At 38.0% G+C, this 16,835-nt stretch overlaps 1 protein-coding gene across 3 annotated transcripts in view; it reads left to right on the top strand.

The window, feature by feature from the left end:
* PRIM2 (DNA primase subunit 2) overlaps positions 1–10,747 on the top strand; it is a 77,928-nt gene extending 67,181 nt beyond the window's left edge. For all 3 annotated transcript variants that reach the window (XM_015859225.2, XM_085542063.1, XM_085542064.1), the window contains exons 12-13: positions 5,500–5,568; positions 10,176–10,747. In XM_015859225.2, coding sequence (XP_015714711.2) covers positions 5,500–5,568; positions 10,176–10,403 — 297 coding nt within the window. In that variant the 3' untranslated portion in view covers positions 10,404–10,747. The remainder of the gene's footprint in view (positions 1–5,499; positions 5,569–10,175) is intronic.
* The last annotated feature ends 6,088 nt before the right edge of the window (positions 10,748–16,835 follow it).

Genomic DNA, 16,835 nt, shown 5'->3' with positions numbered 1-16,835 from the left:
TTATACTTATTGCTTCAATTTTGTAAGGATTTTGTTTTAATTTTAAGTATTTCAGATGCTTGATTGCAGTGTAGCCTTTGAGCATTTCCTTGCTATGCAGGAACGTGGGTTATCTACCATATCTAAAACCAGGTAGTTCTGTTTTGGTAACATAGCGGCCATAAGATGATACAGCATCAGTCAGTGTAACGAAAATGTGTCACTTAAATATAGCCCCCCCGAATTCGGATTGTTAAATTTGTATTACTGATTTCACCAAGTTTTAAAATACCACTAAAGAGAAGTGAAATTCTAAAGCACAGGTAGAATTAATGCACCTGATGTTCACACCGGTAACTTCCAGCAGCAGAGTGTGAAACTTGGAAAAATAACTTGGAAGAAAGCAAAATAACACAAGTAGCTTTAGAGCTGTTTCCTTTTAAGATGATTAACACAGCCTGAATTCATGTCTGACTTTGTTAAATAAGCTGCCCAGAGGTTGCTGCAGCAAATATAGTTGCGTATTGAGAAATGCTTTACATTCAACCATCATTTATTCTTAAGTGTTTAATGAGTTCCTAACTGCCATAGATAAAAATGAGAAATTAAAGCTGGAAAACATAACGTTTTTTTAACATTAAAAATGGAAAAAGGGGGAAAAACGGGTAGTTTTTAAGAATCATTAATTAAGTACTTCCACCCAGAGCATGACTGCCTCATATTTTTACCTTTGTAAATACAATTCAGAATACAATTAATTTTTGTTATTTGTTGTTGGGGTACAAGTTGCAAGAGACAAATTGATCCGTTATGCTACCCCGAATATTACTAAGCGTGATGCTGAGTGCCATGAGATGAAGTGCTTTCAGCTCCAGAAGGACAAATGAAGGGCAGTGTACAAGGAACACAAGCCCTGGTGAAGCTGTAGCAATGGTTTTCTAGCTAGTAGTGAATCCCAGAGGGAAAACAAATGTGTGAAAAATTGTGCTGCATGGGTATTTGTTATACAAGGAAAACCTTCAGAAATTCCTAGTAATCAATTTAAAATATAAAGAAAATGCAAAACAAACAAAAAATATGGTGGAATGGGGAAGGGAATGCATTGTTATTGATCAGGAAGTGAAGTGCAGTATGAATTTCTGGGGCAGGACTGAAGCTGAGGTGGTCAGAAATGGATCTGAAGCAGAACATTGCAATGTGTTCATGTGTGTTCCTGCAGGTGACCCCAGTCATATCTTTAGCCACCTTTGGAATATAATTAAGGATAGAAAGGAGTCGTACTTAACTGAATCTACAAAAGAGTTTGGTTTTGAGGTAGTTTAGCAGCTGTCAAATAAAACCAACTTGGAGTAAGTGAAAATTACTATGGATAATTGCAGAGCTCAAACTATTCAGCTAGGCAGCATCTTAGTTGAAAAAGCTGAAGATCTATAAAGCAGGTGGCTGCATGCAGCTGCCAAACATCATCTTAACCTCATTAGTAGTCAGTAAAGCAACATCAGAAAACCAAGATGCAGATGGCAGCAAAGGAAAGGCGCATGAGAAGTAACAAAAAGAGTCCTTGAGTATGTACCCTTACTTGCGAAGTAAAGCAATTTAGTATAGATGTCTGAGTATACGAGGAGGCAAAAGATTGTTGTGGGTAATTAAGGTCGTTCTGAGAGAAGAACCGTTTCTGGATAATGCTAGTGAAAAGCAGCTGCAAGTTTGCTTTCATTATGAGCACAAATGTAGTAGGAATGGTGATTTCTGTTATGAATCATAATTGTTTTGTTGAAATTAAAGGTCATTCCTCTCATGCAAAAGACTTTTTTAGCTGGGCTCTACTGTTGTCATTTTAACTCTTGTTTATTTCTCACAGCAACTTGCTCCAGTTAAAGCCTGTTAATCTGCTAAACTCATTCTTCCTAGGATACATTTATTGTAACCCTCTTTCCTCAACTCAATCATATACAGAAAAGTGAATCTGTTCCCATATGAGGTGTCCAATTTAAAGTTACTTATATGCTAATTATCAGTCTTATGGCTTGTCTGCCTTCTGGATGCCTCTCAGAATGGACAGTAGTAGAATTAGAACTGCTTTTCCTGAACAAGTTGTGAAGGTTTGTCTGGCTTTTTTTGTCCAATCACAGCTTTTAATCACTGTGTAGGAATTGTATAGTGGTGTCATCACTATCTGACAGATTTGGCTAAAATTTACTCAGCAGCCAAAGTTGGAGAGATTATTTGGTGGAGAGAAAGGAGTTATGGATAAGTATGTTAGTACAATGCATGGTTAATAATGTGATCCCATATGTTATTTTGAGAGATTGGATGGAGGTACTTTGTCTATACTGGCTACGTGGTGACACAGCAGTCACCTTGGGGAGGTTTGAGTATTCTTGAGGAAGTGGAATGAGCATTCCTTGTTGGATTTGCAGAGAAGATGGGAAGATTGAGCAGCTACAAAATAATAAAGCTTTTCTTTAGAAATTTGAGTTCTTCAGAGAGAGCTCTGATAACATAATGTATAGGTGAGCAGTCTTGATTGAAAGGAGTACTCGTTGTAAAGATGGGTCGAGATTTTCTCTTAGATGGGTCAGGGACTTAAGTGGGCATGATATCAGAATAGTTTGTTCTGGATAATCTCTCCTACAAGACGGAAAATTATAAGTGCCCCTTTATTCTGTCACTTATCTGTGCTTTGTCAATAATACCCCTCACTTGAAGTTAGCAGAGAAGAGAGCAGTGATTTCGCATCCTGTGAGTCACAGTGTTAGTCAATCAAACGCTGGCTTTGGTAGTTCTTGTCCTTTCTGCTTTTAAGGATAGTTGGGTAGTGGCATCATTAATACAAAACATACCTGTAGCACTGTGGACGACAGATTGACCATGAGCCAGCAGTGTGCCCTTGTAGCCAAAAAAGCCAATGGCATAATGGGGTGTATTAAAAAGAGTGTGTCCAGCAGGTTGAGGGAGGTAATTCTCCCCTTCTACTCTGCCCTGGTGAGGCCTCATCTGGAATATTGTGTCCAGTTCTGGGCTCCCCAGTACGAGAAAGACAGGGATCTCTTGGAAAGAGTCCAGCGGAGGGCCACTAAGATGGTGAAGGGCCTGGAGCATCTCCCCTATGAGGAGAGACTTAGGGAACTGGGTCTGTTTAGCCTTGAGAAAAGAAGGCTGAGAGGGGACTTGATCCAGGTTTATAAATACCTGAGGTGTGGGAGCCATAGTGGTGAGGCTGGTCTCTTTTCAGTAGTGCGTGGGGATAGGACTAGGGGTAATGGGATGAAAGTACAGCATAGGAAGTTCCGCACAAATGTGCGGAAGAACTTCTTTACAGTGCGGGTGACGGAGCACTGGAACAGGCTGCCCAGGGAGGTGGTGGAGTCTGCTTCTCTGGAGATATTTAAGACCCGCCTGGACGCCTACCTGTGTGACATGGTGTAGGGAACCTGCTTTGGCAGGGGGGTTGGACTCGATGATCTCTAGAGGTCCCTTCCAACCCCTACAATTCTGTGATTCTGTGTAATAGAAAAGTTGAACAAACTGCAACATGACTAACCTTTTAACTGATCAACTCTTCCTAAAAGTCCTCTATATTACAAGAGAACTTCGATGCTTTTAAACTTTTAGATGTTATACTCAGAAGTTGTTGAGGCTTTGGAAAGGTTTTGTTTGCTCCCTTGAATCTGAGTCTTAGAGTACATTTCCACCTGAGGATTAGAATAGTTTATATTGAAGTTTAATCTTGATTAAATTAATAAATCTGAGAAAACCTGAAGTGTTCATGAACTAGACTGAATTAGTTGACTCTTCCAGCTGGAATGATTGGTTCATGAAAATCTGAATGCAATAAAATTAAACATTGCAAATGTTTCTTTCATCTGGTCAGTGGGCACATAGGTTCTCTGATCAGTATTCCGAATTATGAGGAAAAACATGTTGGGGCATAAAGGCTTTTTGGAATAAGGATAACTTGAATAAAGTTTCTGTCCTATTCAAATATATACATTACATCTATCTATACTATATATTTAAGTAAACAATGCAGTGTTGTTAGTTTTTAGTACAATGTGGCTAGCATTTATTTGGAAGTTGAGATAGCCCTTTTGCACAACTCAAGAAAAATGTAAGGCAAAGTGCAGTTGAAGCATTTAGAGTAGATAAGTTTTCTTCAACCATTTGCTCAATGTAACGCTAATTTTTTTAGTCGTTTTCAAAGGAGAGAGAGAGATGAAAAAATTAAATTGAAGTGTGTGTGTTTGTGTGTATACACATGTATATGTGTGCATGTGTGTGAGAGAGCTGAATTTCGGGCTTCATTGCCCAGTTGGCCTTGATCTTGAACTCTTACAGAAGATTTAACAGGAATTGGCAAGAAGCATAGAAGTGTAATCAGTTAGACTACAGCACAGAAAGTGTGTGGTTAAGTACTTTCTTGGCTGTGTGTTGCCATTATTTTTTTTTTAATCCATTCAGCAAATGTAATTTATTTATACATCTGTCAATAAATACGAGGCGGCATCCAGTAATGAGTACAGCAGGGATTTAAGCTGGGGTTTGTTGCTATGTTTGACACAAAGGTCAAACCTGGGAAAGGGACTTGAAATTAACATTTCTTGAAAACTACTTTTCCATCCACTGAGGTTATCTCTTAATTCCAGCAATCTTCTCTTTTTGATAAGCAGAGAGAGCGTGTATTTTGATTATACGAAGGAGGGAGGAGATGATGGAACTTTAACACAAAAAAAAAGGAAAAAAAAAAAAAGTCAGCCGACATTGTGTGGTGCTGATAAGAATGGGGAATCGTACAGCACAGAAGAGATTACATGCAGTAGAACTGGAACGCAAATTGTATTTACAAAAGATGGCATGATTTTCCTAATAGGTGTTCAGAGCAGGCTATTCACTCACGTATTCTGCTGAGCTTGGCCAGAAATAGCTTCATTTTAAAAGGACAAATATGATTGAAGGTTAGAAGCATTTCCCTCTCAGAGATACTTGTCTGAAGAGTTTGCATTAAATTTTCTTGATGGGAGCACTGTACTATTTTATTCTGCATCTGTATGAACTGGTAATATGGAAAATAAAGATACAAATAGTGTACTTGATTGTTTTGTGCTTCGAACACTTGAATTACTAGATTTACATCTGCAATTATGGAAGAGGTGTTGCAATGTGATAATTTAGCAATAGCTGTCACAATTTTACTAACAAAATATAAATTCAACTTCTTGAAAATAAGGTGCTGAAATTATATTTTAGACACCGAGTGTATCTTTCTGTGGATTTATCTTGTTTTTAATATGACATGGTTATTTTTAAAGAGTTATAGCATGTCTAAATTCTTTCAGTTATTAGTAGAATACACAAGTCAAAGATGAAACGTGCTACAAAGTTACTTAAGATATTATACACATCTGCTGGGAAAGGTGCTATTTGCCTTGTTGTGGTAAATGTCTACAAATTGCAAAGTTCTCTGTTGCACATGTGTGCTACCTTTGGCTCCTTCACATTATTTTTTCTTCCTCTGTGTAGATCCTGGAATTGGTGAAAGGCATGCATTACCAGCTGGCCTGTCAGAAGTACTTCGAACTGACACATGATGTAAGTAACTAGTAGTAATTATTGTTAAACTATAATCATTGACTTTGTTTTGAAGACGACCATGGAAATTGTATGAAATCCTAAGACTATTTGCAGCATTTATGTCCAATGCTAGCTATCTTACGTTATTAGTTTTCACTTCAAAATTTCAAATATTCTTTCATAATTCCCTTCTTTTGTATATTGACGATATGTGCATTATGAACATTATAAATTACAGTTAAAGTTTATTCTTTCTTCCTAAAATAGTCAATAATGTTAATTTGTTTAAATGTTTGCATTTAGGTATCTATAAACAAATTTTAAATGTATTTCAAACCATTTAACTTTTTCGATATCCTGTTTATAAACAAGTTGTCATTTTTAACTCATAATGCAAGTTTGGTATTACAAGATATACCTTAAGCAGAGCAGATCTAACAAATGGAACTGAAACTCTAATCTTCCAGCACTTACAGAGTTGATATTAATTTTCTCTTGGTATTTTTCTCATGTTGTTCATCACGTGTGATTAACTTTTAAATCAAGACAAGCAGACCTTTTCCTTGCTTAATCATAAGCTTCTATAAACTATTATATTAAGATTTTCCACAAAGAAGGCATAAGGTAGTGAAAGGCACTGGCACATCTCCTGTGTGATTTCTTGATTCAGGAAAAGCAGTTTTCTCATTGGTTCAAGATTCTTCACAGTCATGAAAGAAGTAGGAGCACAGCTCTTGTTGGAACTTTCTTTACTCCACAACTGAAAAAATTGAAACACCCTTTTCCAAACATCAGAATATGGAATGATCTTGTTAAAGATCTGGGCGAGGATTAAATGTCTTTTGCCACTGACTTTTTTGTTCTCATTGGTTTTCATAAAGATGAATCTCAATTCAAAACAGGGAAAAGTCTTTTCGGACAAAACAATTCAGGTATATGGGTACATAATATTCAGTCAAGTAAAATAGATTGATACCAGCTGCATGCTGCTAATAGGTCAAATTAATATTCCTGTGACAGCTTGTCTGTAAAAAGAATTAGTGCTTTGAAATTTGGTTGTAAATAAATCACCATTTACTGTTTTAATCCGCTAGATGTTAGGAATAAGAAAACCTATCCGGCTAGTGACTGTGTTAAGTTATATTCCAAAGGAACTAATGATGCTAATGACATTTGCATGAGTGTTGCTGTACTAGTAATATGCTGTAAATAAGCACGTGATTATTTATATTGATATTAATCTCTCAAAATTTTATTCCAGACCAGTAATGTTTTACAATCATTGTGTATTTTTTAAGAAGTCAGTGAAATCTAACACACTTAGCAAGCTCTCGGCTGCCAAGGAATCACCTTGGAATTGTTTATTTTAAAAATACATATACATGCAGAATGTTTTTCTTAATCTGTGGTCAGAACTCAAGAACATTTAACTTGGTTTGGTTGATTGATGTCATTTACTCCAGCAGCATAATTGCTCCACATGGTTTTTCTTCTTTAATATCAGCTGTAATTTTAAAAGTTCTTGATTAAAACCCAAAGGAACGATTGCTGTGAAATTGTTGTTTCAGTTTCTTTTCGAACATTTGTAATAGCAGCAACTATAAAATTAGAGTTGGTCTGAAGGTCAGTGTGTGCACGGTGTGTTGAATCCAAGAATAGTCTTCTGATAGTATCAGCTGCTAGGTGGAATAAGGAGTTCTGTCTGAAGTGACAGATTTCTTCACTTGAATCAATATGTGCTACGAGCTTAAATTTCTGACTGCCCAGAAAATACATTTTTCTTTGGGGATAGTGGATTCTAGATGGATTTACTGGCGTGAATGGATAAAACTGTTAGAGAAATCTAGTTTCCCTGTTTCAGGCAGTAAACTTCTGGTAATTTATCTGTAAGCTGAGGAAGGTTTTCAACTTGGTGATATTTTTTAAGTATTTTTTTAGTGAACATTAACTAGAAACATTGTAAGACTTACATGAGCTGTCTAATGTATAAAAATCCACATGATTATTTTTTTAATGCTACACCTCTGTTTTTGTGTTCAACATTTGTTGTGCATTTCCAGTCAGAGCAGAATATTTTTGTTCATAGATATTTACTGAAAAGTGCATGGGGATTTATTTATCACTATCACAAATGCTGATGATAATTATTAACAGAACTTCTCTCAAAAGAGGTGATTGAATGGGTAGAATTCTAATAAAAATGATGTCTAAACTCAATCCACTACAGCTTTATTTTAGTAGCATTCAAGTCTGAAAAGGAGAGTATGTGGACTCATCTTACAGTTTTAACTAACAGTCTTTAAGTAGCTTTTAGCCGAATGCCATCTGTCACCTCTAGAAACGTAGCTGTAGATTTCACTTAGACAACACACACGTTCCAACTTGTTGGGGAGAGAGCGGTTTAAAACAGAAGTAGAATTACAAAATGAATCTTAATGGCCTGAAGAGAGATTTTAAGGGAACTAATTAAGAGTGTTTTCTAAAAATAAATAAAAATATGAGCTTTTTTCTGTATTACTTATTTTTAAGCCTTTTGATGTGAAGAAGCAATTTAGTAGTTCCCACAAAATGGAAATTGGAACGTGGATGAAAGCTGGCTGGATGAAATTCCAGATAAGACTGAAATTAAATTTACTGATGGTTTTGGATTTATTTTTTGCTATGTGCCTTTTACTTTGAGTTCCTAATTAGCACGGTAGGCCTGCCACTTATTATTAAGATTTTTTCAATCAAGTTCACTTGCTACAGTCGCTAATATCTTTTTTTTTCATGCCTGAATTAGATTTTGTTGTATGTATAGATGTTTTCTGATGGTGCTAAGGTAGGTTGCAGCAATGCATTTAATCAGGTTCTCATTTTGGACACACATTGATTCTCTGCTTGATGATTTTTCACAAGTGGCTGAAATTTAAGCTCATGGCTTTGCATATTGAATCAGCCACTGTGTGTGTCCTCATGAGGGGGTTGTGAGTGTGTGCAGAGTTGCTTGTTAAGTTGGAACTGACTCCATCTTTCTGGGTAAAGAGGAAGGTTGTGGAAGTAGAAAATTACCAGTCTGTCTCTTAGTGTCTGCTGGTTTACCATATCCCACATTTGGGAATCTTTACAGTATTCTGGAGCCTTTTTTTGTGGTGGTCACTGATAGGTCACTTAGCACTGCCACACCACTCTCTCATTCCCCCTCCTTAGAGGGATGGGAGAAACTGCAATGGAAAGAGGCTTGTGGGCAGAGATAACAGCAGCAAGAGCGTTCACCAATTACTGTCATAGGAAAAATGGACTCAGTGTAGGGAGACTAATGTAATTCACTGCTTATTGATAACAGACTAGAGTGGTGAGAAGCATGTTCCACTCATCCTCCTTCCCCTTCTTCCTTCCCCAAGCAGCGAAGGGGAATGGGGGCTGCTGTCAGTCCATAACAGTTGGTCTTGCTCCTCCATCATCACTCTTTGCCCCTATTCCATGTGGGGTCCCTCTTGTGGGATGCTGTCATTCCTCAGCTGGTCCCCCATGGGCTTCCCCCAGGCTGCAGCTCTCCCACCACTGCCCCAACACAGCTCTGAAGCTCTCCTTTCCCACCCTGGTCTGCTCTCTTTGGGCTGTAGCTCTGGCCTGAGCCACTTCTGGGGGATATCCATGGGCTGAGGCATTCAGGCCTCATCTGCTACTGTATGGTGGACTACAAGAACCACTTCCATCTACAAGAGCAGTATTTTCTCAGTGTTCTTAGTATTTGCATGAACTGATAGGCAGATGAAAAGTGCACCTCTCCTGAATGTGAGGTGGAAGTGTTTTGAACTGTTTATACAAAGGTTACCTTGGAGAATGTGGTGAATATGTCAGAGGAGCTCACTTTTAAAACTGAAAGCCATGTTGAAGTATTTCATGAGTATTAACTTGCATTAGTCAAATAATTATGGATCTGAAAGAAAATTGGCTAAGTAGAAAAGAGCAATATAAAGCCAGTGTTCTCTATGTTAGTATTCTGTTATTTTTCACTGAAAAGACACCTAGCAGTTCTGTGGCATTGGTGAGGCAGATAGTGGGGTTTCAGGATGCTGATGTTTAGCATTGGAGCTTAACATACTGGGCTTGCTTAGCCTGTTGTCTTGTAAACAGTGTATTTGTTTCTATTGGGGAAAAAAGGTAAAGAGATGAAGTTACTGGTTTCTGTTCAGTACTACACATTGATACTTTAAGCTCTGGATTCTTTTCATGCTGTTGTAAACACTTTTTACTTATTTTCTCTATTTCCATTTGTGCTCCAGACTTAGTATGGTTCATTTATTGTGTAAGATGCTGCTGCTTTTAGGTACTGATTCAGTTGTCCTAAGTCTTTGAATGTATGCTATTTTACTTATATTGCTTTTTTGTTTCTTTTTTTAATACAGGAAAGACAATTAAAAATACTGCTTGATGATTATGCCAAAGCAATAATTTTATTCCTAACTTGAGGGAAGAAATTGTGTGATTAAAAAAAAAAAAGTCAGGGTTAAATTTATTGGGCTTGTATTGACAAACCACTGCATTCAACAAAATTTGAAATTATTGATAATTATTCTTGAATATGAATTGAAATGACTTCTAAAAAATAAAGATAGTAACTTTTCCTTTCATGTTTGTAGGTTGATGACGTTGGATTTTCTTTGAATCACCCGAATCAGTATTTTGCAGAAAGTCAAAGGATATTAAGTGGTGGTAAAGAAGTGAAGAAGGAACCGAGTCATTTGGGGAACTCTCAACAAAAAAATAACAGTCAGGAAAGTGTGAATTCAAACTCTGCTTCCACGTCTTCCAGTATGACTACGGATGCAGAGCTGGAGGGTCTGGAGGCATACTTCACTGAAGACTAAGCACTTGTGGTAGCTTTTTCCTTTTCCTACTCTGAATTCAGCCTTTTACTAAGGAACATGCATCTCACTACCTAGAAGACACAAGCATTCAGCAATTTGAATAGGCTGATGGAAAAAGAAGAATGATGCTGAAGCTGTAATCATGTGCAGTGGTTACTGTTGTTGCTGTAGGATACTATTGCATAGGGCATCTTGAAAGATGGAAAATGAAAATTCCTTCCTGTTTCTTAGGTGACTTTTGCCTGACTTGCCTTTTTTGATTTTGTTTAAGATGTTTAATTATTTTATCCTATTCTGTAGTCTTTTTTGGTATATTATTAATAAATAAATTGCAAGATTAAAAATGTCAGTATTTTATTTTTAGCTGTATTTATAAGGTAATTAAGTGGGACTTCTTCCTTGTGATCTAAACCACCTTCTGAAGGAGTGAACTCATTTTCTACACAAGCTGAAGGAAATCAGCTTCCTAATAATTCATGTACCTTAGCACTGAATTGCGAGAGCCTGTTAATGGTGCTTGAAATAGAACCTAGTTAGGATGTGCATGTAACCTGCATAGTTGTATTATGCTAGAGGTTTTATTCTTTGCAACAGCTGACTGATTCAGACTATAAATGGTGTAGTTGAAAAACTAATGTTTCTTTATTAGTATGAAGATTTTGGATAAACCTTTAGTCTCTGCTTCTTGTATGTTATGTGCTCATTTAAGGGCATGTAACTTGCACATACCTGGTGCAACACTGAGCATTAGAAAGGAAATATATCTTTTGTTGTGAGGTGGTTGGCTACTAGGGTTCACTGTTCCTTATATTATTCCTAATTTAATTAGCGACTGCTCTGTGTAAACTACCAGCATCTTACTCCTTGAATACAGTATATTCAAAGTTGTTGTAGAAATCCATCCTGAAAACGGCTGCACTCCAGATACTGAAGATTGAAGCAGCACTCCACTGATGTGTGGGAGTATTGGACTCCATTGGTTGTGTTAGATGGTGAAAGATTTTCTTTTGAAGAGCCTTTGTAAGTGGTAACAGTGCTCACATTTTGAATTTATTCTGCCTTAACTCTCCTAAATGATGACGCTGTCACTTCAATCATATGGCAATTAAAACTCTTAGCAGTTTATTTGTGGTCTTTACCTTTACTCTGAAATCTATTATGTTGGGAATGGGGGCTCCCTGTTTATACATCTTCATTGATTGTTATGTAAGGAGAGTACAGTTATATTTAGGAATTATATATTTAGGAATTCAAACATAGAATTTAAATTGGCCTATGTTACAGGGAAGAATATAACCTCAAAATTCCTGTGTTAAGTGGAAAAATCTTAATCCGAAATGCAGCGAACCTGTATTTGACAAAGCCCGTGTCCTTCACTGGTTTACACCACCGCTGGTTTACATCTCAGTTCAGATGACTTTGAACTGTGTTTCTGTCCCTTTAATTACCTGCCAGGTGCATTGTAATAAAAATATGTAATAGCAATACATACAAATTAGTGCAGACAGTTACAAGTAGCTTCCAAAATTATGTAGATAATTAGTATGTAAGCAAAATGTAATGTTTTTCTTTTTTTGTGCCGTTCAAAGACAATTTAAGGCAATTTATTTTCAAATTTCTTACATTTTTACCATCTTGAGTCTGAAAGCTGAATTTGATTATTGGTAAAAACCCACAGTGAGATTCTTCCATCTCAGCAGCTGGACACCGAAGAGTTATTTGTCTTGCAGAGCTTTTGAACACTTACTGCCATGTAATTTGAATAAGAATCACTTGTTCCCTGATTGTAGAGCTTTTTGAGATTGGAAAGGCAAAATGAGTAAGAACATGTAAATCAGTCACTTGAAAGAAGCTTTTCCTGCATTGTTGTAATGCTATTTCAAAATTACGTCTAGTTAAGAGACAAAGATTTTTTTGAAAACCAAGTGAGTCTGATATGATCATGCAGTAGTCAAGAGAGAAGAACAAAAGAAACAAACTCTACTCTTTTACAGCTTGACAAGAAGATGTATTTATAAAGTAAAAGGCTGCAGATAGATCTGTTTGCAAACATCAGCTCTCTCAGCTCTCCTTCCAAGTGGCTCTTTAAACTACTGTTATATTTTGCAACTTCAAGAAGCTCAAACTTTGACAGTGTGAAACTGTTCTGAACAAGACACTCGTGTATTCTGAGTCAGCAAAGATGGTATTAAGAGAATACATGGTTGCATTTCTGAGAGGATGCATGCAGCTGTCCATCAGTGAAAGGCTGCTCTGTACCGCCATGATCATGTGGAAAGCGCTCCTCTTTACAGCATATGGTCTTAAATGTACCATAATTAAATGTGGAGAAGAATGCTTCAAAGGGAATGTAAGTTGTTCCTTACCATGCTTGTTTGCAAAGATTTGTTTAAATCCCTTAAATGCTGGAGGATTTAGGGCATTTGAATTGGACAGAGGTTGTGATCAGTGGGTGCAATTCAGTCCCCCAAGGAACATGAACTTGTATGTATGAAGGTAAATCAATTGGAAAACGGGAATAAAAATGCTTGGAATAACTTCAAGAGTGAATTGCAGCTGGGAAATAAGCACATAGATGGGTAAGCACTGACTTGTTAACAGAGAGGAAGTATTGGAAGACTTCAGAAGTGGTTTTAGGGTAGATAAAATGTAGATCGATAGCTGGAGATAGGGAGGTTGTGTCGGCATAGATCTGTCATCTGTTGAGGGAGAGCAGGACTTGGCGATCAGGCAGCAGGCAGATGTATGAACTCCCTGTATCCCTTGAAGCAAAAATGACAGCCACAGTTAAAATGTCATGGGACACTGGTTCTAGCTGAAACTAAAGGACTCAGGCAAGTTGAAGATGCTTTGTCATGTAGTTGTGAGCTTTAATTAAGAAAGGGAAAATGGGATAATGAGATAGGCATTAATACAGGAAACATAGATATGACATAACCGTATTATTTATTTATCTTTTAGAAGAACATTATGTTCTACTGAGGATCAGAGCTGTGGGAGGTTTCTAGGAGCAGAAGGTCTTTGCCATGTATAATACCAGCACTTAGTGAACCGATAAGAATTGAGTCAGGTCAGTTCAGAAGGAATGTCTTCACTCCACCTGAGCTGGTCAAATTGGTGCACAAGCTGCTGGATGAAGTGTAATGATCTGTGTTGTACTCATCAAAGTAGACACTGCAGTTGGCCTTATTGGACTTTAAAGTCTGTGACGTTGGGATTTATTTTAATGTTTAATAAGAATCTAATATTGAAAGCTATAAAGCATTATCAGTTCAGCTCTGATGTGTTTGGGCAGTAGGAAGAAGCTAGCAAAGCAGGAAGACCTGCATCAGCAAAGCATGGCATGGCTGTTCTGTGAGAGTCTTTGTAGTGTCAGTGTTTCTGGGGGAAAGCTATGAGAAAAACTGCTGAATAATGTACATTCTACTCTGATGTCCTATGGGCAAAGGATATAAATATACATTTAAATGTCCTTTTTAAATAAATCACTCACTTTTTTTTTGGGGGGTGGATATTCTATTACCTCCTTGCTTTGACTTGAAGTGACTTCTGTGAGGCCCTTTCCCTTGAAACCTTAAGGTTTTGTGATGGGATTAAGAAATGTTGTTTCATTTATTTTCTTTCCAAGCACCAATTAGAATATAGTCCTCACACAGTAAGCATTTTAAAGACCTCTAGAACTGTTCATAGGCTGTATTAATTTAACTCCTCTCTTTGCCATCCTCCCCCAGCTGAAATGATGAGTAGATGAATAGATGAAAAATAGATGAAAAAATGTCTAAGCAAAATTCATTCTAAACACATGCAGTCAACTTTCTGCAGTCGTTTCCCTGTTTCACCCAGGCAGCCTCATGGCAGTATGTTTGTACCTGTTCTAGATGCAGAGTTTTGCTTTTGATCTCTAAATTGTTTTCCAGCTTATGTAAATAAGTCTTTGGAGAGAAAAGCAAACCAACCTTGCTATCCACAGCAGAAATGCCCACAGTTCAATACTCAGCTGGCCTGGCTGCATCCAGGCTGAAGGCCACATCTAATCTGAAGCACAGCCATCAAGTGGGCATATCCAATTTCGTTATCAAGATGATCTGATGGGATTGTGATGTGGGAGTGTCCTTTCTCAGCTCCTAGCACTTGTTGCACTGGGTTGCTGCAGAGAAGAGCCTGTTGCTTCCTGGAGGTAGCTGAAAATTGTTCTGCAACAGTGACTTGCTTAGGATGCTTTACTAGAGATCTGAGGGGGTAAAATTGTCTCCATACACCATATAGATGTATGCCAGCTGTAAATGGTCCTGCTTGATATTTATATTTTTTGACTGAAAAACAGCTGTAGTAGTAACAAGCCTTTGTTATTTTTGCAGGTGGTGATCTTGCTGTGTCATTGACTTAGTTGATGCCAGGTTCAATATTTATTATACTGCTTCTTGTGCAGAATTTAAAAGACATTAGAGCCTCTTCTCAAGGATTGCTTCTCAAATCTTTGCAGAAACTATTAGTTTGGTGCCAGGTTTCCAAAAGGCTTGGGGTTGGTCTGCCGGCTTTATCTCAAGAATATAGTTTTTTCCCCTTGTGTTAGTCCTGTATTGAGTCGCTATTTTGTTGATACTGGCTTGAAGAACCCTTTTCTATAATAGAATTTAGTCTGAAGATATTTCTGTAGCCTGGAAGAACAGTATCTTAAAAACAGAACTGCTATATATAGTGCTACTTGTTCAGATGTCACCTTCCAGATCATCATAACTGTAGAGAATGATTGCTAAGAACTGAGGTCATCCATACACCTGGAATAGAAGTCTAAATGACCGCATTTCGACTTTTTGTAAAGACCATCTTTAACATTATCAAACTGATGCTGTAAAGAAGTCAACAGGCTCTTTCTGCTTTACTGAGCAAGGTTTATACTGCAGCTGATTTTAGCTGAAGTCCTCATAAAGCTCTGATCCTGCATATTAGCCTGAAGTGCACGTTCCTGGGTGGAGGCTTGTGGGCCTTGCACTGCACCTTGACCAGCTGCTTGGAAAACTCAGAGATCTTGAATTTCAAAGCTTAATATGTAGTTACACAAGGAGGTTTGATTGGGACTTCTGTTTTTGTTACTGTGAAGCAGGGTCTGTTGTGGTAAGACAAAAGGAAATGTCTTCAGACTAATGGTAAATTCAGATGGGACATACAGGAAAAGCTTTTTACGATAAGGGTGGTGGAGTACTGGAACAGGTCGTCCAGTGAAGTGGTGGAAGACACTGAGACAGTAGTGGATGGGGGCTCTGAGCAACCTTGTCTTAGCTGTAGGTGTCCTTGTTCATTGCAGGGGAGTTGGACTATATGGCCCTTAAGGGTCCCTTCCAACTCAAATAATTCTATGGTTCTATTCCTGGGTACTTTTGAAGAGTCTTAGATTTGTAGTTTTAATTTTCGGCTGTTGCTGAGTGATTGCTTCATGAATAGCTGGTTCTTCTTTGCCCTCTGAATAAATACCTTCAGTGTATCTTCTCCATGTGTCTTGGTGTTAATATCTTCGTTGTTTGCTGTGGTGCTAGTCTTGCATGCAAATATGCAAGTGTCGCTTACTTGATATCTACTTTCTGGAAATGCTTTTTGCTTGTGTGCATAATTTGCAGTGCTTCACTGAGCAGAACTTACAGCATAAATTAGTTGTGTGGCAGGGCAGTGTCTGCAGATGACAGATGAGTAAAGCCACGGCTTGCCCTGTGTCTGCTTGCTCTGCCAGGTGGGAGACTGATGCGTAATGAACGTGTATATACAAAAGTCATCTCTGTTGGACCTCTGTGGCTGATAAAGCCTTCACTTCCTGGATATGGGGAGGACGGTCTGGTTTCAGTTGCTAATCGCCCCCAGCTCTTGCTTATTAGAGTACTTGTTAGCAATGAAAGGTGTCCAGCTTGTTCTTTGGAGTCATAGGATGTGCTTTGGAATAGTGAAGAGAAAGAAGGGATAGAAGCATCAACATATTTATTTTCTGTGTTCTCTGGGCAGGGCATTGGTGGAAAACTCTCCCCAGATGGTCTTGATGCCAGCTCTGCTCTTCAAAATAGGTTTGGCTTAATGGAAATGTTCAAAACTTCAGGCTGTTTTGTGTGTTTTGTGCTCTTGGAATCTGGAAAAGGGGAAATGTGCACCAAGAATGCATGGACCCATCTGCTTCCACCGTCAGTCTGTGGGAAGAAGTCAGAAGCTGCTCAGAAGACGACTGCTTACCAGAGCTGCAATGTTTTGGTCAACAGAAATTGCCTGAAAAAGCATTTGTTCCCGAAGAACATCATTTCCATTTGTCTGGAGATTGCTGTGTTGTGACTTCGGAGCTCTGGCTGATCAGAGTGTGACAAAAACAAAGGATCTTTCCCTAAAGGACAAAAAGCCTGGATTTGCTTAATCTGCTGCCACTGCAACGCACCTTCTCTATAGGAAATGGATGCT

This window comes from Coturnix japonica, chromosome 3 (assembly GCF_054131305.1).
Source record: "Coturnix japonica strain WE chromosome 3, WE-NBRP24, whole genome shotgun sequence".
In the NCBI taxonomy this organism is placed as follows: Eukaryota; Metazoa; Chordata; class Aves; order Galliformes; family Phasianidae; genus Coturnix; species Coturnix japonica.
Note: the sequence above shows the minus strand (reverse complement) of the source record. Positions and strands in the feature narration are given on the sequence as shown.